At 41.4% G+C, this 23,706-nt stretch overlaps 1 protein-coding gene across 2 annotated transcripts in view; it reads left to right on the top strand.

The window, feature by feature from the left end:
* Positions 1–560: 560 nt before the first annotated feature.
* gtf2f2a (general transcription factor IIF, polypeptide 2a) overlaps positions 561–23,706 on the top strand; it is a 139,056-nt gene continuing 115,910 nt past the window's right edge. For both annotated transcript variants that reach the window (XM_068040183.1, XM_068040182.1), the window contains exons 1-3: positions 561–687; positions 18,284–18,357; positions 18,472–18,490. In XM_068040183.1, coding sequence (XP_067896284.1) covers positions 622–687; positions 18,284–18,357; positions 18,472–18,490 — 159 coding nt within the window. In that variant the 5' untranslated portion in view covers positions 561–621. The remainder of the gene's footprint in view (positions 688–18,283; positions 18,358–18,471; positions 18,491–23,706) is intronic.

Genomic DNA, 23,706 nt, shown 5'->3' with positions numbered 1-23,706 from the left:
CCTTTGGCTTCACAAGTTATGATGGATTGGCAGGCCAGATAGAAACATTTGACGGGCTGGATTCTGGCTTGCGGGCTGCATGTCGGACAACCCTGTCTTAGGTGGTAGAGGTTGTGGGTTTGGAAAGTGCAGCACGAAGGAGCCTTGGCGAGTTGATGCTGTACATCTTGTAACATAGTAAGATGTCATAAGGTGCTTCACAGGGAGTGTAATAAGGCAAAAATTTACACTAGAAAAGGACACATATAGGACTGGTGACCAAAAGCTTGGCCAAAGAGGCAGATTTTAAAGAACATCTGAAAGGAGGAAAGTTTAGGGAGGGAATTCCAGAACTTAAGGCCAAGGCAGCTGAAAGCTTAAATCAGTTATTAATTATAATAGGTCGTAATTAAAATATTACAAATCATTAAGAACTATTGAATAAGGGAGTGTGGCTTTCAGAAGTACCTGAAATGTGGTTAAATGTACTGTTACATTCCACATTGCAGTCAGTCAGAAATTTCGAAAGATCGTTTTGTTTTGCTGGTACCCGGGGCCGCTTGTTCGCCGCCGGCCACCGTGGAGCAGAGGCTGCCGGGTAGATGGCGGCGGGCAGTGCGAACGGTCAGTGACGGAGCCGCCATGAGTGAGAAGGGGGAACTGGATCTGACCGGAGTCAAGCTCAACACCGGGGTCTGGCTGGTCAAGGTGCGTTCCCTCAGCCGCCTTAGGGGGCCCTGAGAGCGGCCCCTCCCCGTCCAGGGCCCTGGGAGAGAGGGATCAGTTGGGGGGCGGAATGGGGATCTGGGGGGAGAGGGGGAATCAGCAGTGGGGATTGGGGGAGGAGGGGGAGAGAGGCAGATCGGGGGGAGGGGGATTTGGAGGGGAAGGGGGATGTGGGTGGAGTTAGAGGGGAGGGGGTTGTTGGGGATCAGGGATTTTGGGGGGGGGGGGGGGGAACGATTCGAGGGAGAGGAGATGGTGATCGTGGGTGGTGTGGTGTGAAGTGGATCAGATTACAAAGAGATGGAACTTAGAAACAGGCTGTTTAGGCCAACCAGGTTGTGTTAGTATTTACCTTCCACTCAAGCAATAATTGTAACCCCTTGTCCTTCAATCACCAATCAAACCAATTCTTTAAAATGGTCTCTTCAATCGTCAACTTTGGTATTGCAACCACAGCCTCAGTCTGTAAAAATGTTTCTTCAGCTCTCTGGTCTGTTCTAGACACCTTCAACCACTGGAAACAGTCTGTTTCTAGCTACTCTGTCCCATGCATTCATAATTTTAAACACTATCAAAGGTTCATAGAGCTGCATAATTTCCTCTGTTAGAACAAAAATTACCCCAATTCTTCAGGAAAAGACCAACTGGTCCATCAAAGTTGCCTACAATCATCATCATGACTAGACACTCTTTACTCCACCCACACCCGGAGCCAGCTAATCTCCTGGGAGAGGCAGAAAAAGGGAAAAAAAAAGCCCAGCACCTAAAAGTGGGGAAGGGATCTGGAAAATTCCTTTCCAACTCCCTAAGGTGATCAAAATCAGCCCACATTGACCATGCTTATGTTAACTGTTAAAATCACTTACATTTTATAAGATGTGATCTCTTCCCCATTTAAGAACCGGTCCAGCTCCCTTTAGAAGGCATCCAGTGAGTCAGCACACACCGCACAAGCTGAAAATGTTTTCCAAAAGCCCACTACTCTCTGGGAAAAGTAGAACATCCAGCCTGTTTCTATTCTTGTGACTTTTAAATGCTTGTCCCCTGGTCCTCCCCCATCTATAAAACTGAAATGCTTTATGAATGGGTATGCATCCAGGCCTTTCATTATTTTATACATCTTTTATTTATATATCATCCGAATGCAGTTTGCCCACAATACGCAATGGCTGGTGAATATGAATTCCCAAATAATTTCCTCAACGGGACCAGACAATGAAATTAACATTTAAATTAAGATGAAAGATCTGTAGGTGACCATTCCTAAGCATTTCTGATGATGCTTCAAGCACCTTCCCTGTGTCTAATTCCTTTGCTGTGGTTTGTCCCCTTTTTTGAAATGCAACTTTCCAATCTAAGAGAACAATCCTTCAATCTGGTTCTGTTGAAGATACGGACTATGGGCCTACAGAGTACTTGTGCCCTCTCTTTAATTGCTGTTGGGTGAAGGTCATCTGGACCTGGAGCCTGATCTATTTTGAGATTCCCTATTTTATTCCAGATGACATCCCTATTTATGTTAATATTTTTAATTTGTCGACTGTGCATCCCACAGCTTGAAACTGAACAACATCTACAGGAGTGTAGACTAAAATGAAATAATCATTTAGCAGCTTTGCCATAGCCTGGGAGTTTATTTGTATCTGTCCTGGACTGTGTTTCAGTGGTGTTATACCATTTTTTAAGTCTCTGACCCCTGACGTAACTGGAAAAACTTTTCATTTGTGCACAATCTTTTTCCAAGATGGCTAATGGCTGCTTTTGTCTCCCTTAAATGTGTGAGATATTTGTCCCTGTTCTCCTATGAGTTACATGAGTAAAATGCTTTCTGCTTAAGTCTAATTTGTCTCTGCATATTTCTTGTTAGCCATATTGGTGGTGTTTTGCCCATTTAACCATTGGAACATACGTACTTTCATTTTGTTTTAGACTGGTTTTGAAGACATCCCATTTCTCCTCAGTCCACTTTTTCTAAATCTTCAGTTAGTCCTCATAATCAAGGGCCATAATAAATTATCTGCTTGTGTAATAAGATGAAATCCAATGATAGTAGCATCAAAGCTGGCCAGATGTTTCCCCACATGGAAGGCTGAAACTGCACTAGCGCCATTGCTTAAGAAAAACACATTTGGGACTGTCTACCTCCAGTTGCTTCATCAGCATGTGTATGAAAGCAATCAGTATTGATGCCCTCACAAGTTTCAACTACTCTTCGGACTATACTAAATGATTCACCATCAGACTGTTTGCTGGGAAGATTGAAATCCCATAATACAGGTTGGACCCAAATTACATGCTTTCACAATAAGACAAGGCTAATGGTTATGGTAGTATTGTGGTTATGTTACTGGACTAGTAATCCAGAGGCCTCAATCAATGATTGAGAGATATGAATTCAAATTTCACCAATATAGCTGAGGAATTTGAATTCAGTCAATTAAATCTAAAATTAAAAAGCTAGTCTCAGCAATGGTGACCATGAAACTGGATTGTCATAAAAACCCATCTCGATCTTTTTATGTGGAGGATGTGGGAGTTTCAAGTATTTACTGTAATTTCATGCACCTGTTGGATAATCTGTCAAATCAAATGAGAGTCTTTCCATCTTCTGTACCTGTGGGGCCAGTTGTGGGGTTTGGTGTCTGCCTGCCTCCTGCAGTGTCCCCCCGGCTGGTAATCTGTGTCAAGCCAGAGGATGAAATATTGCCAAAGTTGTATAACTTTGCTACGTACCATGTGAAAATATCAGTAGTTGTCCTTTGTGCTCTGATATTGGTTGATTACTTTAACACCACCCTACCTTCATCGTCAGAGTTCAGGGCAAAATCGATTTCTGGAGGTTCTGAGTCTACTCTCAAAGGAAGATGGCCAGTCACTGGCAACTTTCCATCTCTCCAGTGTGTGGGGAGATACTTTCATGCAGACAACACATTAGGAATCCTTATTTTTGACCAACTGTGCGGCCTGTGTTATGGTGGGTAGCTTTTCTTTGTGGATCTGTGGGGTTATTCACTTTGTTAGGAACACTTAACATGTCTAGAGAAGCTGTTCAGTAGCGACCCTCCTATCTGATAACCCTCCCTTAGGCTGTCCCTTCTGCAACCCCATGTTTTTGAGGAGTTTTCCTCTAGCTTTTAGAATCACCAAGCTTGGGGGGCATGGTTGATTCAATATTGACAAATATCAACAGGTCATCTGTTTCTTAGATTTGTTCATCCTGTTGCTGTTTTGGTTTTGCTGTGCATAGAGAGGATTCCGCAGGTTGAGTCAGTCAGATGTCACCTGGATGTTAGGCAATGGCTTAGCACCTCTCAGAAATGCATGGCATGCAGAGGTATTTACTGCACGCTCTGCATTTTTCAATCCATTGTTTTAGTTCCTGTCAGTAAAACCACTGGGGTGCTTTTCCTATTTGCAGATGGCAAATTACTTTGGTGGCTTCTTCCTGAAATTGTTGGTGACTTGAAGTGGAGGAGGCCACAAGGTGCATTTGTTTTCTAATGTGTACCTGTCAGCAAACTGGGCCTGTTTTGCGGTGAGCAGGAGTCTGTTTTATGTCTATGCAGTAGCTGAGAGTACGCTCTTGTTAAATAGTTTTAATGTTTTGATCACATCTCTCACCAGCAATCCTTGGTCATGTGATGTGCATAGCAATTTGACTGGATACCCTCTTGGTAGTGGTACTTTTGGGTTTTGCGAAATGAGCCATGCACAATGCAGTGTATTTAAGATCATCGGACAAGCTATCTTGACTAGCATGTACTTATATAGCTTCCCTTTAATTGCATCTATGCCATTCGCCTCAACTACTTCATATGGTAGCGCGTTCCACATTCAAACCATTTTCTGGGTAAATAATTTCTCCTAAATTCCCTAATGGATTAGATCTTATGTTTATGGCCCCTAGTTTTGGACTCCCCACAAGTGGAAATATCTTCTCTACGTCTACTAAGAAATATCTTCTTAGTTAGGCCACACTTAGAATATTGCGTGCAGTTCTGGTCGCCACACTACCAGAAGGACGTGGAGGCTTTGGAGAGGGTACAGAGGAGGTTTACCAGGATGTTGCCTGGTCTGGAGGGCATTAGCTATGAGGAGAGGTTGGAAAAACTCGGATTGTTTTCACTGGAACGACGGAGGTGGAGGGGCGACATGATAGAGGTTTACAAAGTTATGAGGGGCATGGACAGAGTGGATAGTCAGAAGCTTTTTCCCAGGGTGGAAGAGTCAGTTACTAGGGGACATAGGTTTAAGGTGCGAGGGGCAAAGTTTAGAGGGGATGTGCGAGGCAAGTTCTTTACACAGAGGGTGGTGAGTGCCTGGAACTTGCTGCCAGGGGAGGTGGTGGAAGCAGATACGATAGCGACGTTTAAGAGGCATCTTGACAAATACATGAATAGGAAGGGAATAGAGGGATATGGGCCCTGGAAGTGCAGAAGGTTTTAGCTGAGGCAGGCATCAAGATCGGCGCAGGCTTGGAGGGCCGAATGGCCTGTTCCTGTGCTGTACTGTTCTTTGTTCTTTGTACATCTACAAGGTTATGACAGGTTTAGATGAGGTAGACAAAGAAAAGCTGTTCCCATTAGGAGAACATTTTTGCCCAGTATGTAGCAAGTCCAACAAGAGAGGGCACAGTTTTAGACTTAATTTTAGGAAATGAAGATGGGCAGGTGGAAGGAATGGCAGTGAGAGAGTATTTTGGTGGTAGTGATCATAATTCAGTCAGTTTTAACATAATTATGGAAAAGGGCAAGGAGAGAACAGGAGTTAGAGTTCTCAATTTGGGCAAGGCCAATTTTACTAAACTGAGGAGTGATTTAGAGAAAGTGGACTGGAAACAGCTACTTGAAGGTAAATCAGTGTCAAAACAGTGGAAGGCATTCAAGGGGTTCAGGGTAAACGTTCCCACAAAGAAAAAGGGTGAGGCGGCCAAATCTACAGCCCCATGGATGTCAAGGAGCCTACAGGGTAAGATAAGGCAGAAAAGGAAAGCTTATGTCCGACACCGAGAACTCAATACTACAGAAAGCTGAGAGGAGTATAGAAAGTGGAGGGGTGAAATCAAAAAGGAAATTAGGAAAGCAAAGCGAAGGCATGAAGGAATATTAGCAAGCAAAATCAAGGTGAACCCAAAGATGTTTTATCAATACATTAAGAGTAAAAAGATAACTAAAGGAGAGAGTAGGGCCCATAAAAGACCAAAAAAGGTAACCTATGTGTATGAGCGCAAGATATTGGTATGGTTCTTAACGAATACTTTGCATCTGTCTTTACAAAAGAGGGGGAAATTATTGGAATCTATTCTGAGAGACAGGATAAACTGTCACTTAGAAAGGCACAGGTTAATCAAAGATAGTCAAGCACTGATTTATTAAGGGAAGATCTTGTTTGAGCAACTTGATTGAATTTTTTGAAGAAGTAACAAGGAAGATAGATGAGGGTAGTGCAGTTGATGTGGTCTATGTGGATTTTAGCTAGGCTTTTGACAAGGTCCCACATGGCAGACTGGTTAAAAAAAATAAAATCCCATGGGATCCAGGGAAATGCAGCAAGGTGGATACAAAATTGGCTCAGTGGCTGGAAACAAAAGGTAATTGTTGATGGCTGTTTTAGCGACTGGAGGGCTGTTTCCAGTGGCATTCCACAGGACTCAGTACTGGGTCCCCTGCTTTTGTGGTATATATTAATGATTTGGACGTAAATGTAGGGGGCATGATCAAGAAGTTTACAGACGGCACAAAGATTGGCCTTGTGATAGATAGTGAGGAGGATAGCTGTAGGCTGCAGGAAGATATTGATGGTCTGGTCAGATGGGCAGAAAAGTGGCTGATGGAATTCAACTTGGAGAAGTGTGAGGTGATGCATTTGGGGTGGTCAAACAAGGCAAAGGAATACACGATTAATGGAAAAATACTGAGAAGTGTAGAGGAAGTGAGGGACCTTAGAATGTCCACAGATCCTTGAAGGTAGCAGGATAGGTCGATAAGGTGGTTAAGAAGGCATATGGAATCCTTTCCTTTATTAGCTGAGGTATAGAATACAAGAGCAGGGAGGTTGTACTGGAACTGTATAACTCATTGGTTAGGCCACAACTTGAGAACTGTATGCAGTTCTGGTCACCTTTTTACAGAAAGGTTGTAATTGCACTAGAGAGGGTACAGAGGAGATTTACGAGGATGTTACCAGGACTGGAAAAATGCAGCTATGAGGAAAAATTGGATAGGCTGGGGTTGTTCTCCTTGGAACAGAGGCTGAGGGGAGATCTGATTGAAATGTACAAAATTTTGAGGGGCCTGGATAGAGTGGAGGTGAAGGACCTATTCACTTTAGCAGAGAGGTCAGTGACTAGGGGCATAGATTTAAAGTGGTTGGTAGAAAAATTAGATGGGAGATGAGGAAAAGCTTTTTATCCCAGAGAGTGGTGATGGTCTGGAACTCACTGCGTGAAAGGGTAGTTGAGGCAGAGACCCTCAACTCATTCAAAAGGAGTTTGGATATGCACCTCATGTGCCATACGCTGCAGGGCTATGGACCAAATGCTAGAAGGTGGGGTTAGAATAGGTGGATCCTTTTTCGGCCAGCACAGACACGATGGGCCAAGTGGCCTCTTTCTGTGCCTTAAACTTTCTATGATTCTATGATTAGCTGATGCTACAATTTCTAGCCGACACAGATGTAAGGTTTTGGGCAAGAGATGCAGGAGGGATGTGGGGAAGAACTTTTTTTTTCCCAGTGAATGGTAATGACCTGGAACGCTCTGCCTATAGGATGGGAACTAAACTTGCAGGGCTATAGGGATAGAGTAGGGAAATGAGAGTGACTGGACTGCTCTACAGAGAGCAGCATGGAGTCGATGGGCCAAATGGCCTCCTTCTAGAACATAAGAACTAGGAGCAGGAGTAGGCAATTCATCCCTCGAGTCTGCTCCGCCATTCAGTACGATCATGGCTGATCTCATCTCTGCCTCAATTCCACTTTCCTGCCCGATCTCCATAACCCTTCAACCCTTTACTAATGAAAAATTTGTCTATCTCCTCCTCAAATTTACTCAATGTCCCGGCATCCACCGCACTCTGGGGTAGTGAATTCCACAGACTCACGATCCTTTGAGAGAAGTAATTTCTCCTCATCTGTTTTAAATCTGCTACCTTTATCCTAAAACTATGACCTTTTGTTCTAGATTGCCCCACCAGAGGAAACATCCTCTCTACATCTACTTTGTCAATCCCCTTAATCATCTTATATACCTCAATTAGATCTCCTCTCATTCTTCTAAACTCTAGAGAGTAAAGGCCTAAACTGCTCAATCTCTCTTCATAAGACAAACCTCTCATCTCTGGAATCAATCTAGTGCACCTCCTCTGAACTGCCTCCAATGCAACTACATCCCTCTTCAAGTAAGGGGACCAAAACTGTACGCAATACTCCAGGTGCAGTCTCACTAATGCCTTTTACAGTTGCAACAACACTTCCCTACTTTTATATTCTATTCCTTTAGCAATAAATGCAAATTCCATTTGCCTTCCTTATTACCTGCTGCACCTGCATATTAGTTTTCTGCAATTCATGCACGAGGACACCCAGATCCCTCTGCACCGAAGCACTCTGAAGTTCCTCTCCATTTAGATGATAATTTGCCTTTCTAATTCATCTGACCAAAATGGATAACCTCACACTTATCCACGTTAAAATCCATCTGCCAGATTTTGGCCCATTCACCTAACCTATTCATATCCATTTGTAAATTTCTTATTTCTTTATTGTAACTTACTGTCCCACCTATTTTAGTGTCATCTGCAAATTTGGCTATAGTACCTTCTATCCCTGCATCCAAGTCATTAATATAGATTGTAAATAGTTGGGGCCCGAGGACCGAACTCTGTGGCATCCCACTAATTACATCTTGCCAACCAGAAAAGGACCCATTTATCCTGACTCTCTGTTTTCTGTTGGTTAGTCAATCCTCTATCCAAGCTAATAAATTGCCCCTAACCCCATGTGATCTTACCTTGTGTATTAACCTTTTGTGTGGCACCTTATCAAATGCCTTCTGGAAGTCCAGATATACTACATCTACAGGATCCCCATTATCCACTTGTTACATCTTCGAAGAACTCTAGCAAATTAGTCAAACACCATTTACCCTTCATAAAACCATGCTGACTCTGATGGATTGCATTTTGATTTTCTAAATGCCCTGTTATTACTTCCTTAAAAATGGATTCTAACAATTTCCCAACGGCAGATGTTAAACTAACTGGTCTATATTTCCTACTTTCTGCCTCTCTCCTTTTTTGAATTAGGGCATTATAAAAGCATTTTTTCCAATCCACTGGAACCTTTCCCGCATCCAAGGAATTTTGGAATATTATAGCCAATGGATCCACTATCTCTGCTGCCACTTCCTTTAAGGCCCTAGGATGTAAGCCATCAGGCCCAGGGGACTTGTCTGCCTTCAATCCCAATAGTTTGCTCAGTACTTTTTCCCTAGTGATGATTGTTCTAAGTTCCTCCCTTCCTATAACCTCTGCATTACTTGTTACTATTGGGATGGTGCTGGTGTTCTCCACTATGAAAACTGAGGCAAAATACTGATTTAATGTCTCCTCCATTTCTGTGTTCCCCAGCATTAACTCCCCAGTTTCATCCTCCAAGGAACCAACATTCACTTTAGCTACTCTCTTCCCTTTTATAAACTTATAGAAGCTTTTCCTATCTGTTTTTATATTTTGCACTAGTTTTCTTTCATAATTTACTTTGGCTCTTTTTATTACTTTTTTAATAACCCTTTCTTGATCTTTAAAAGTTTCCCAATCTTCCAGCCTGCCACTGGCCTTTGCAATATGATATGCCTTAGTTTTTGCCTTTATGTTACCCCTAACTTCCTTGCTTAGCCATAGATGTTTTCTCCCTCTCTTACAATCTTCCTTCCTCTCTGGAATATATTTTAGTTGGGAGGATTTGAATATCTCCTTAAACATCTGCCACTGCTCATTAGCTGTCCTACCTTTTAGTCTTCCTGCCCAGTCCACTAGGGCCAAATCTGCCCTCATGCCTATGTAATTACCTTTGTTTAACTCCAGAATGCTAGTGTGGGACTCCAGTTTCTTGCCCTCAAACTGAATTTGAAATTCTAGAATGCTATGATTACTCTTCCCTAGAGGATCCTTAACTATGAGATCATTAATTAATCCCACCTCATTACACAATACCAAATCTAGAATAGCCTGCTCCCTGGTTGGTTCCACAACATATTGCTCCAAAAAACAATCTCCAGTACATTCAATGAACTCTCCCTCGAGGCTCCCCTTGCCAATATGATTAATCCAGTCTATATGCATGTTAAAATCACCCATGATTATTGCCGTACTTTTCTTGCAAGCCCCCAGTATTTCCTGGTTTATACTGTGCCCCAGTGCGGAACTACTGTTTGGGGACCTATAGATTACTCCCACCAGGGTCGTCTTTCTCTTGCTATTCCTTATTTCTACCCAGACTGATTCTGCATCTTGATCGCCAGTGCCTATATCATTTCTCACTACAGCACTGATCTCTTCCTTTACTAACAAAGCTACACCACCTCCTTTTCCTTCCTGCCTATCCTTCCAAAATACTGAGTACCCTTGGATATTCAATTCCCAAACCCTGTTTCCCTGCAACTCATTAATTTTATTTCGAATGCTTCGTGCATTCAGATACAAAGCCTTCAAGTTTGTTCTATTTTCAAATTTCCCTACTCTTGTACGATTCCTTGGTGCAATATGACGTTCATACGTTCCTTCCCTACTGTTTATATATTCTGGTAACAATTTGCTTCACCACTAACCTGCATTCCTACCTTCTCCTTTAGTTTTGACTTCCTAATTTTCCATGCAAGTGAACCCTCCCCCCCCCCCACTATTTAGTTTAAAGACCTATGATATGCGATTCACCAGGACTCTGGTCCCAGCATGATTCAGGTGGAGCCCATCCCATTGGAACAGCTCCCTCCTTCCCCAGTACTGGTGCCAATGTCCCACGAATTCAAACCCATTCCTCCCACACCAATCTTTCAGCCACGCAGTTACCTCTTGAATCTTATTGACCGTTTGTCAATTAGCTCGTGGCTCAGGTAGTAATCCGGAGATTATTACCTTTTTGGTTCTGCTTTTTAATTTAGCCCCTAGCTGCTCATATTCCCTCAGCAGAACCTCTAACCTCATTCAACCTATATCGTTGGTACCTACGTGGACCACGACAACTGGATCTTTCCCCTCCCACTCCAAGTTCCTCTGCAGCTCAGATGAGATATCCTGAACCCTGGCACCAGGTAGGCAATACAGCCTTCGGGACTCTTGGTCCTGGCCACAGAAAACAGTGTCTATGCCCCTAACTATGCTATCCCCGATTACGACTACATTTCTCTTTTCTCCCCCCACTTGAATGGCTCCCTGTACCACAGTGCTATGGTCAGTTTGCTCATCCTCCCTACAGTCTCTGCTCTCGTCCAATCAGAGGGCAAGAATCTCGAACCTGTTGGACAAGGACAATGGCTGAGGTTCCTGCAATACTACCTCATGGATCCCACTACCTGCCTCACCCATAGTCACACCTCCTGTCCCTGACCACTGGCCAAATTCGAGATAGTTAATCTAAGGGTGTGACTGTCTCCTGAAACACAGCATCCAGGTAACTCTCCCCCTCCCTGATGTGTCACAGTGTCCGAAGCTCAGACTCCAGTTCATCAACTCTGAGCCGGAGATCCTCAAGCAGCCAACACTTGCTACAGGTGTGTTCACCAGGAACCACAATGGGGTCCACCAGCTCCCACATCATTCAGGTACAACACATCGCCTAGCTCTGCATCTCTAATTTATTTAATTAGATTTTAATTTGTTTTTTAAATTTCCGACTGGTCTTTAGTTTTTAATCTGTAAAATATTTCTCCTATTCACCTTTAATCTGAAATTAGGTAATTAAAATTAGCAGTTACTTACCAGCCAATGAACTTTCGGTTTTCCTGTAATGTAACTCTTTTTTCACTCTGTTTTTACTCCCTTAAATTACCCCAAAATTTGATTATTTACACTAGGAACCTTGATTCTCTTAAAAAAAAACTACCTACTATATTAAAAAAGAACTGTGCTGTAATGACTCTATCTACCCTATCAGACCCCTTCAGTCTTCTCCTGTCAAGAGAAAAGAGCCACAGCCTGTTCAATCTTGCCTAATAGGTATAATCTCTCAGTTCTGGTATCATCTCGTAAATCTTTTTTGCACCTTACACTCCAATGCCGCTTTATTTTCCTTGTAATATGGAGACCAGATCTGTACTTAAATAAGTGTACTTATGAGTGTGGTCTTAGCAAGGTTCTATGTAAATTTAACATAACGTCTCTCTTTTGAATTCTACTTCTCCAGAAATGAACCCCAGTGCTTTGGTTGCATTTTGTATGCAGTACCCAGCACCTCACTGGAAGCTTTCAGTGACCTGTAGGATGTCAACTGCAGCCAAAAATCATCTCACTACAATTATTTACTTTTTGTTAGTCCCTGTATCAGTTTAGGTAGGCCCGGGGATATCTGTAGTGTTTTCTGTAAAAGGTGAGACACTGTTGACAGCCAGAGTGGATTGGGTTTATTCATATGGAGAAAAATATTCAGACAAAATGTAAATGCAGGCAAGCTAGATGTTTTAAAAAGTTTCCCTCTTATTGAAGGACACCAATAAAGCACAATATTTACTTGCGACAGAGGGTTCAACCACATTGATTAAAGTGTTACAAGTATACAATCATAGAAACAGGCCCATCAGGTCCGCAGATATTTTGTCTGAAATGAGCCACTTTGTCTAATTCCTTCTATTTGGAGTAGAGCCCCATGGGATACTTCCTGTCAGTGTTATGTTGCAAAGCCAACAAGAATTTTCTGCATAACTTAAAGCTCCCTTATAAAAATGGTGTACCGTGAAGTACTTCCTGTATAATTTCCATCTGCCTCAAAAGGCTGGATTGGATTAAAACAATCCCTTTTATTACCAGAATTTGGCCTTTATCTGCCTAGCAAAGGCTTTTTTTTAGACTTTCCTCAGTTGCCCCAGTTCCTTACTGGTGATTTTTTTTTCACCTTGCTCTGCTGTGCCACCTACCAGTAGTTTTGACTGTCTCCATACAGTGGCGCTAGTTGAATAATTGCAGAAAAGGAATCCAAAAACAAGTTTTTATTTTGCAAGTGCTGATGGGTGGATGAAGACACAAGAGTATTGCACATTTCACCATAATTAAACTTTTTTCAAACTTAAAGTTAAAATTAGCTATAAAATTCTTTTTGTGGTTTGACTGCATTCTGTAGCGCTTTGGATCTCAGGCTTGTTTGTTGCTGAGAAGCCTGACACTGGAGTGCAGCTTTCATGCTGTACTTCACATGTTCTTTTGAACTGTGCAGCAGTTTATTTTGTTCTTCTATACATTACACGTGGATGACTGCAGTATGAGAATGTGCAGTATCACTTTGCTTTGTCAGGTGTCCATTTGGATGTTTTTCATTTTTCTTTATTTCAATCTTTTCTCACTTTTTTGACAACTATACAAGCTTTTTGTCTGATCCCACTTTTTAATAATCCTGCCGCTCTTCCCTGCAGGTACACTGTTGTACTTGGTCGGCTGTCATCTATCTGTGCGTGGTCCGTCTGGACCTGTCAATTGACCTTGTATTTCTCTGTTATGTTATAGAGTTAATTTGGCACAGAACGAGGCCATTCGGCCCATCGAGTCCATGCCGGTTCTTTGTAGAGCAATCCAATCAGTCCCATTCCTCCGCAGTATCCTCGTAGCTCTGCAAGTTTATTTTCCTCAAGAGCCCATCCAATTTACTTTTGAAATCAATGATCATCTCCGCTTCCACTACCCTCATAGGCAGCGAATTCCAGGCCATTACCAAATGCTCGTTAAAAAAAAAAGTTCTTCCTCTCATTCCCGCCCAGCACCGCATCACTTGCCCAAAACCTTAAATCTGTGTCTCCTATTCCTTGTACCATCAGCTAATGGGAACAGTTTTTTTTGTCTACCTTATCTAGACCTGTCATAATCTTGTACACATCTATCAAATCTCTCCCCAATCTCCTCCAATACGAACAATCCCAGTTTCTCCAACTTAACCTTGTAGCTAAAATCACCCATCTCTGGAGCCATTCTGGTAAATCTCCTCTGCACCCTCTCAAGGACCCTCAAGTCCTCCTTAAAGTATGGTGACCAGAACTGGACACAATACTCTAGTTGTGGTCTAACCAGATCTCAGCATAACTTCCCTGCGCAATACCCCTACTTATGAATCCCAAGATCCCATATGCTTTGCTAACTACTCTGTCAATATGTCCCGCCACCTTCAAAGATCTATGCATATGAACCCCCAGATCCCTCTGTCCTATACACTTTTTAGAACTTTGCCATTTAGTCTGTTTTGTCACTCCTTATCCCACCTGCCAAAATGCATCATCTCATACCTCTCTGTATTAAATTCCACCTGCCACTTGTCTACCCATTCTGCTAACCTATCTATATCCTGTGGCAGTCGATTGGTATCATCCTCACTGTTTGCCACACCTCCAAGTTTGGTATCATCGGCAAATTTTGAAGTTTTATTCTGCATTCCAAGATCCAAGTCATTTATATATATCAAAAAAGCAGTGGTTCTAACACTGGGAACACTACTGTCTCCCATCCTCCAATCTGAAGAAATCAGATCTGTCTGATTCAAATCAAATCAGATCATTACTGTCCTTAAGCCAAATTTTCTATCCAATTGGGCACTGCCCCTCCTATTCCATGAGGCTCAATTTTGTTAACCAGCCTTTTATGTGGTACTTTGTCAATTGCTTTCTGCAATCCATACAGACAACATTCACCGCATTCACTTCATCAACCTTCTCTGTTACTTCATCAAAAAATTAAACTAGATTGGTCAAGCACGAGCTACCCTTTACAAATCTGTGCTGGCTATCCTTATTTAACTGAAACCACTCCCAGTGCCTGTTGATTTTTTTCCCCTGATTATTGTTTCTAAACATTACCCACCTTTGATGTTGAACTGACCAACCTGTAGTTACTAGGGCTGTCCTTATACCCTTTCTTAAATAAGGGTGTGACATTTCCCACTCTCCAATCCTCTGGCACCTCCCCCGTAGCTGGGGAAGATTGAAAGATTATGGCAAGCTTCTCCGCTACCTCCTCTCCCACTTCCTTTAGAAACCTGGATGCAAGTCATCTGGACTAGGTGGCTTATCCACTCTAAGCATAGCCAGCCTGACCAGTACATTCTTCCTATCAATTTTCACCCCATCTATTACCTCTACCATCTTCACTTCTATTGATATTTTGTCAGCATCCTCTTAGTAAACACTGATACAAAGTACTCATTCTGTATTCGAGCCTTGCCCTGCACCTGTAAGCGAATGTCACCCTCTTTGACCCTAATAGGACCCACCCTGCCTCATATAATTCGTTTACATGCTACTAGACGATTTTGGGTTCCCTTTGATGTTAACTGCTATGCTGTTCTCATATTCTCTCTTTGCCTGTCTTATTTTCCTCTTCACTTCCCCTCTCAACTTATTGTACTTGACCTGGTCCTTGTTTGAAGAATTCACTTGACATGCATCATACACCCTCTTTTTGTTTCATTGTATTCTCTGTCTCCCTCATCATCCCAGTGAGCTCTGGCTTTGATTCCTTTATCTTCCCCCCTTGTTAGAATGTACCTAGCCTGTATCTGAAACTTCTCGTCCTTTAAAGATCACCCATTGTTCCGTTGCAGTTCTTCAAACTGTGTTTCAAACTGTTTAACAACACTTATTAAAGTACCAACAGATCTCATGTGTGGTCGCTCACTGAGTTGGAGAATGTGATATTTTATCTCATGTTATGAACAATATATTTTCAGGGTCACAAATTAAATTACATGGCCTGTAGACGGGGACCAGATGCCTGATGTTAACTGGAGGCTGGGAGATTAGAGTGAAAAAGGCCCAATAATGGTTGGCAGTCAGGGCTAAAGATAGAATGCTTATTAATAATTATGTATCTTGTATGTAGTGCACAATACACATGAATATAACATTAATATTAAATATAGTCTATTCACTTTAAATATAAAAACTTAGATTTATTTGTCCTGCATACAATTTAAATTTTGTTGACGCAATTTACCAAATATATAAACATTTTTGCCTTTGTATAATTCTATATCTATTTATTTATAAATTATACTTGCTTTTATCCTTGGCCATGCCACTTGATATCCCTTTACTTGCAAAACACCATATCCTCAAATTACTATGCGCAGTGCCATGAGCAATTCATAACAACTTTCATTTCTATATCACTTCTAATGTAGAAAAACATCTCAAGGCACCTCACAGAGATGTAAGGAGAACAGATGCTAAGTCTAAGGAGGAGATATTAGGAGGGGTGATCAAAGGATTGGGTTTTAATGAGGTCTGAAAGGAGAGTGAAGTAGAGGGGCTCATGAAGGTAGTTTCAGAGTTTGGGCACTGGCTGCCCACAATGAGGAGAGGTCAGAAAAACAGCGAGTATGCAGTGGGGTTTTGTGAGGATGGAGGAGTTTAGAGTTAGGGAAGTTAAAGGCCATGGAAGACTTTAAATGCCAGGATGCGCATTCTGTGACTAGTAGTCATTGCAGATAAGCACAGATGAGTTTGATGGATAGTGGAACTTGATATGGGATATGATACAGGCATCAGAGTTTGGATGAACTGATGGTTGGGAGGCCAGACAGGAGAACATTGTAGTGATTGAGCCTGTAGGGGGCAAAATCGAGAAAGAAGTGTTTCAGTGTCAGATGGGCTGGAGTAGGGACAGAGTCAGCTGATTAGATTTGAGGTCAGCTCAGTTCCGACCATGGTGCATTGGTTGCAAACATCCGTTCAGCACGAGACAGTGGCCAGGGAGGTGATGTTGGTGGCAAGGATATTGGTATGTACAATACAATTGTTCATACTCTGCCAGTCACACTTGATGTCATCCTTTCAAATTTCTGTGTCACATTTCAACTTGAATAGCTTTAATTTTGTATTTATAAGATAATGACATCACAGCATAACAGGTATACGCTAAACCAATCAACCAGTAGTCAGCAGGAATGAAAATCAATGCATTCAGAAGAACTATAAATCAAAAGTAGATGGTGAGCATCAGTAATCAAAAAAAGAAAGGGGAGTGAAAACTACTCAAATTGCTTAAAGTGCTTTTTGAACATCGTTCGCTGCTTGGTCTGACAGCTCTAGTCTTAAATTATGCCTTCTAACTTAAAAAAAGTAAACTAGTACTTATTTCCCATAACATGATTGATATTGTCTGTGTCTTATCTTCATTAGGTTTCTACTTGGAGGGCATGGCCTCTGTCAGAAGCCTGGGCTTGCAATTGATATTTTCCGCCAGAGTTATTAGTTTTATCAGCTGACGGGAGTTATCAGCTAGTTTGTGTCAGCAATTCTCAGGATATCACAATGCCAAGAATTTTGCAGGATGCAGGATAAATGATAAGGAGCACTGATTTACAGTTTTTGTGGAAATATGGACAGCATTATGGAATTCAAGCCCCAAAGATGATTAAAATTGAAGAATACCATGTAATAATGTTTTCATTTATTGTAAATCAATACAATGTTTGGTGTAACACCCATATTTTTGTAAAATAGTATATTCAAACTATAGTATGACATTTGCAAACCTCGCTATCGCTGTCTGATATCCTTTGAACACCTTGCATAGTTTATTTCCATCTGTTTCTTATTCTCTTTATAGTGTATTTAATTTGTATTTTACTGCACACGATATTAACTTACTGAACTCATACTCTTTGTGCATTAAATATAACGGATCAGTTATCTGATATATTTTGGATTGTGGTCATAAATGGTAAAACTGGCCATTAGCTGGTTGCTATGTTGAGACAGGCTTGTATTATCCAAAATATGAACTGAGATATTTTCAATTCTCATGACTGTCAGAATAAAATATATACAGAATGCTATGATGCAGAGAAATCCACAGTATGCTATTTGTGTCTGCAGGTTCTCATACATTTGTGTTTTTAAAAGTATATTCTCTGATAAGCCCTTAAAATGCATACAAGTACAATCATTCATTGGGGGAAAAAACTGTTCCTCATCTCATTTAAAAATAACAAAATGTGTTACTTCTCTGCACCTTTTGCCTTCTAAAATAACTCCATACACAGTGGCTGACCTAATTCAGGGCCATTACCCTTGATGTGTTTTTGAAATTTGGCTCCTCTTACTAGTCTTGGCTCCCTCAGTCTGCCTGCTTTTATACGTCCAGCTATCTTGCTCCCTCCCTCTTGTCCAGTTTCTCACCTCCATTTGGTTGCAACTGATACTAATACTCTGTTTTTCTGAATTCTCCCTCCTCCCAGAGGAAAGTTAACAAAAAATAATAATGGTCAAATCATCTGGCTAACGCTAGTCAGAAATGCACAAGCATGCTCAGACATTGCTTTCTGTGTTTTACTTTTAGCATTAAAATTTGTGGCTAATAGCTTTTTGTATTATGCCTTTCTGTAGGTTCCTAAGTACCTTTCTCAGCAATGGGCTAAAGCACCAGGAAGAGGTGAAGTGGGAAAGATCAGGATAGCCAAGTAAGTGAGCTTTGTTCTGCCACAATACAGCTGTCTGAGACTGATAAATGTATATTTCTGAATAGTAAACTGGTGAGCATTCACTAATCTGTTTCCTCTGTCTGCATTTAACAGGAATCAAGGGAAAACAGAGGTAAGAGGATGCAATAAAGCAAGTAGCAATACAATTGAGTGTATCACTACAAAGATCTTGCTAAGCTTTTTATTCTGCATTATTCTGTAATTGAATTAATAGGAACATAGGATATAGCAGGAGTAGGCCATTTCACCCTCGAGCCTGCTCTGCTATTAGAATAGATCATGGCTGATCTTCCACCTCAACACCATTTTCCTGCACTATCCCCATATCCCTTGATATCTTTAATATCTAGAAATCAGTCGATCTCTGTCTTGAACATACTCAACGACTGAACCTCCACAGCATTCTGGGGTAGAGAATTCCATAGATTCCCCACCCTCTGAGTGAAGAAAATCCTCTTCAACCCAATCCTAAATGGCCTAACTCTTATTTTGAGATTGTGTTCCCTGGTTTCAGATCCCCCAGCCAGGGGAAACATCGTTCCCACATCTATCCTGTCCTGTAAGAATTTTTTGTGCTTCAGTAACATCAACTCTCATTCTTCTAAACCCTAGAGAAAATCGTTCCAGTCTCCTCAATCTTTCCTCGTTGGACAATCCTGCTGTTATGTTATTTTATTTTATGTTAGGAATTTTTTATTTTATTTAGAGATACAGCACTGAAACAGGCCCGTCGGCCCACCGAGTCTGTGCCGACCAACAACCACCCATTTATACTAGCCCTACAGTAATCCCATATTCCCTATCACCTCCCTACACTAGGGGCAATTTACCTATCACCTGCAAGTCTTTGGATGTGGGAGGAAACCGGAGCACCCGGCGAAAACCCACGTGGACACAGGGAGAACTTGCAAACTCTGCACGGGCAGTACCCAGAATCGAACCCGGGTCCCTGGAGCTGTGAGGCTGCGGTGCTAACCACTGCGCCACTGTGCCGGGTTATTCCATAAGTAGAAATTATAGTGGATATATATAATCTTCAATGAAGATCAATTATTACCTCATGAGTGGCAAAAGTTATAGTCAGCACCTTGAGTTGGATGTGGATTCTATCCAATGATTCCTCATCACATGATTGTTTTATACTACAAGTTCAGTAATTAAAATCCTAAATGTTTGTGTCAATGATACTTTTGTAAGCACACTTGATTGATCTATAAGCTGCAGAGTGTCTCCAGTGACATTTTACAGCATTGTCTGTTCTCAGTTGTGGGATTGTCTTCCCAAAATATGTAAATATTTCATGGCGATAATGTAATCACATGTAGAATGTTCTAATTAGATAGTGTGCTCAAAATCACTTTCCATAGTGTGAATAACATTCATTCATTCTTTATAAAATGATGGAAATGAAAAATGTTTTTAGATACAAATACCTTTAGCCTAATAAAATAAATCTTTGACATGTATTTCCTGTCTGCCACACTCCGATTTGTGCCACACTGAATATCGCAGACTTTATCAAACATACTTGGTGGGGTGGCATGGTGGGGAACAGAAGTAAACCCAGGGTTCTTGTATGCGGTCTGAATAGCAATTACACTTGGGAATGAACTCAGCCAATGTTTATTTAATAACAATTAAAAGTTTGTGGTCTTAAAACTTCACCTGAATAGTGGAATATTGTGCAGTGCATGATATGCTCCTATACTTTTACAACAGCATGTCATCCAATTTACCATGAGTAATGCTATCGTACAGACATCTGTCAGTATGTACTGTCTAGTCTAAGTTAGTGTGATAAAGTGTCTTACAGTTCAAGTACAGGCATCATTATGACTCATGATGATTATCATGGTTGATACTGCAAGTATTAATTGTAAACCCCTGCATTAATATCTAAATGCCAGATATAGAGATTGGGTGGTTTCTTGTTAACATTTTTGAAAAAAACTCCATAAAGTTGTTTCTGGCAACTGTTTTTAATTGGTAGAATTTACTTTATGCATTTAAACTGTTGTTTGAAATTGTGATAGTAGAATTGAGAGGATTCCTTAACATAGTTTGAACAGGCTGGGGCTTCTTTCTTTTGGAAAGAGAAGAATTAGAGGTAACCTGATTGAGGTCTTTAAAATTATGAGTGGGTTGGACAGGATAAATGTAAAGAGAATGTTTCCTCTTGTGGGAGAAGCTAAAACTAGGGGTCATAAAGATAAGATAGTTAATAAATCCAATAGGGAAGTACAGAGAAATATACTCAGAGTGGTTAGAATGCGGAACTTGCTACAACAGGAAGTGGTTGAGGCAAATAGCTTAGAAACGTAGAAAAATAGGAGCAGAAGTAGGCCATTTGGCCCTTCGATCCTGCTCCGCCATTCAATACGATCATGGCTGATCATCCAAACTCAGTACCCTGTTCCCACTTTCTCCCCGTATCCCTTGATCCCTTTAGCCCTAAGAACTATATCTAACTCCTTCTTGAATATATTTAATGATTTGGCCTCAACTGCTTTCCATGGTAGAGAATTCCACAGTTTCACCACTCTCTGGGTGAAGAAATCTCTCCTCATCTCAGTCCTAAATGGCTTCCCCCTTATCTTTAGACTGTGACCCTTGGTCCTGGACTCCCCCGCCATCGGGAACATCCTTCCTGTATCCAGTCCTGTTAGACTTTTATAGGTTTCTATTAGATCCCCTCTCATCTAATCTCTAGCGAATACAAACCTAGTCGACCCAATCTCTCTTCATACGTCAGTCCTGCCATCCCAGGAATCAGTCTGGTGAACCTTTGCTGCCCTCCCTCCACAGCAAGAACATCCTTCCTCAGATAAGGAGACCAAAACTGCATACAATACTCAAGGTGTGGTCTCACCAAGGCCTTGTATAATTGCAGCAAGACATCCTTGCTCCTGTACTCGAATCCTCTCGCTATGAAAGCCAACATAACATTTGCCTCCTTAACTGCCTGCTGCACCTGCATGCTTACTTTCAGCGGCTGGCGCACAAGGGCACCCCAGTCTCGCTGCACCTCCCGCTTTCTCAATTTATTGCCATTCAGTTAATCTGCCTTCCTGTTTTTGCCACCAAAGTAGATAACCTCACATTTATCCACATTATACTGCATCTGCCATGTATTTGCTCACTCACTTAACCTGTCCAAATCACTCTGGAGCTTCTCTACATCCTCCTCACAGCTCGCACTCCCACCCAGCTTTGTGTCGTCTGCAAACTTGGATATATTACATTTAATTCCCTCATCTATATCATTAATATACATTGTGAATAGCTGCGGTACCCCACTAGTCATTGCCTGCCATTCGGAAAAAGACCCTTTTATTCCTACTCTTTGTTTCCTGTCTGCCAGCCAGTTTTCTATCCATGTCAGTACCTTACCCCCAATCCCATGTGCTTTCATTGTGCATGCTAATCTCTTATGTGGGATCTTATCGAAAGCCTTCTGAAAGTCCAAATACACCACATCCACTGGTTCTCCCCTATTTATTCTACCAGTTACATCCTCAAAAAATTCCATTAAATTCGTCAAGCATGATTTCCCTTTTGTAAATCTATGTTGACTCAGTCCGATCCTGTCATTGTTTTCCAAGTGCTCTGCTATTACATCTTTTATAATGGACTCTAGCATTTTCCCCACTACTGATGTCAGGTTAACCGGTCTATAATTCTCTGTTTTCTCTCTACCTCCTTTTTTAAATAGTGGGGTTACATTAGCTACCCTCCAATATGTTGGAACTGTTCCAGAGTCTATAGAATTTTGAAAAATGACCAGCAATGCATCTACTATTTTTAGGGCAACTTCCTTAAGTACTCGAGGATGTAGATTATCAGGCCCTGGGGATTTATTGGCCTTCAATCCTGTCAATTTCCCTCACACCATTTCCCTACTAATACTGATTTCATACAGTTCCTCCTTCTCACTAGACCCTATGTTCCCCAACATTTCTGGGAGGTAATTTGTGTCCTCCTTTATGAAGACAGAACCAAACTATGTAGTTTATTGGTCAACCATTTTTTTATTCCTCATTATAAATTCCCCCGTTTCTGACCGTAAGGGAGCCACATTTGTCTTCACTAATCTTTTTCTCTTCACATATCTGTAGAAGCTTTTACAGTCAGTTTTTATGTTTTCTGCAAGCTTACTCTCATACTCTATTTCCCCCTTCTTAATCAATCCCTTTGTCCTCCTTTTCTGAATTCTAAACTGCTCCCAATCCTCAGGTTTGCTGCTTGTTCTGGCAATTTTATATTTCTCCTCCTTGGATCTAATACCATTCCTAATTTCTTTTGTAAGCCACCTCCCTGTTTTATTTTTGCGCTAGACAGGAATGAACAATTGTTGTAATTCATCCATGCGCTCTTTAAATGCTAGCCATTGCTATCCATGCCATCCACTGTCAACCCTTTAAGTAACATTCCCCAATCTATCATAGCCAACTTGTACCTCATACCTTCATAGTTTCATTTATTTAGATTTAGGATCCTAGTCTCAGAATCAACTCTCTCACTCTCCATCTTAATGAAAAATTCTATCATGTTATGGTCGCTCTTCCCCAAGAGTAATAGAAAGATAATGCTGAGAGAGTGAGATGAGGTAGATGGAATGGGAGGAAACACCTGTGGAGGATAAACATCAGCACAGACTAGTTAGGCTGAATGGCGTTATTCTGTTCTGTATATTCTTTATAAATAGCATTTGTTGCCCTGTGACCATTAATGTTAGAGATTGCCTTGTAACTTAGTGAAAATTTAAAAAATGTACGTTTTAAGAATGGTTCATTACATAGTTCATTACATGATCAGTTATCATCAGTTATCCCTTTCCAGCAACTTATCACATCAGCAGAGTTTCTGAGCTGTAGAAGTGCAAGTGTGTTATAATTTTTAACACAAAGGTGATGTGGTTGTCCTTTCCTTCAGAGTTGAACTTGGGCAGGTTCTTTTAGCGACTACTTGTGAAAGAAAAGTTATCTTGTCGTGCCTAATTTCACGACATTTGCCAGAGTGAGGTGCAAAACCCAAGCCATAGTGAGTAAAGGGTAACTGGAGGAGGGAGTCCTTCCAGTCACTCAGGTGCACACATGGTAACTGGCTCAGAAGGAGTGGATTTGCGAGACAGGGGAGTTTGTCCCCTGCCCAACCAATGTAAAAATTGATTTTTTACCTGTGTTGAATTTACAGCTTATATTTTGTATTGTGAGGGGTTAACACACAGGGTTTTAAAAAAAAAAAAAATCCTTTCATGGGATGTGGGCATCGCTGGCAAAGCCAGCATTTATTGCCCATCACTAATTACGCTTGACAACTGAGTGGCTT

The sequence above is a fragment of the Heterodontus francisci genome, chromosome 10 (genome assembly GCF_036365525.1).
Source record: "Heterodontus francisci isolate sHetFra1 chromosome 10, sHetFra1.hap1, whole genome shotgun sequence".
In the NCBI taxonomy this organism is placed as follows: Eukaryota; Metazoa; Chordata; class Chondrichthyes; order Heterodontiformes; family Heterodontidae; genus Heterodontus; species Heterodontus francisci.
The sequence above is the reverse complement of the archived record's forward strand: the minus strand, read 5'-3'. Positions and strand labels throughout refer to the sequence as shown.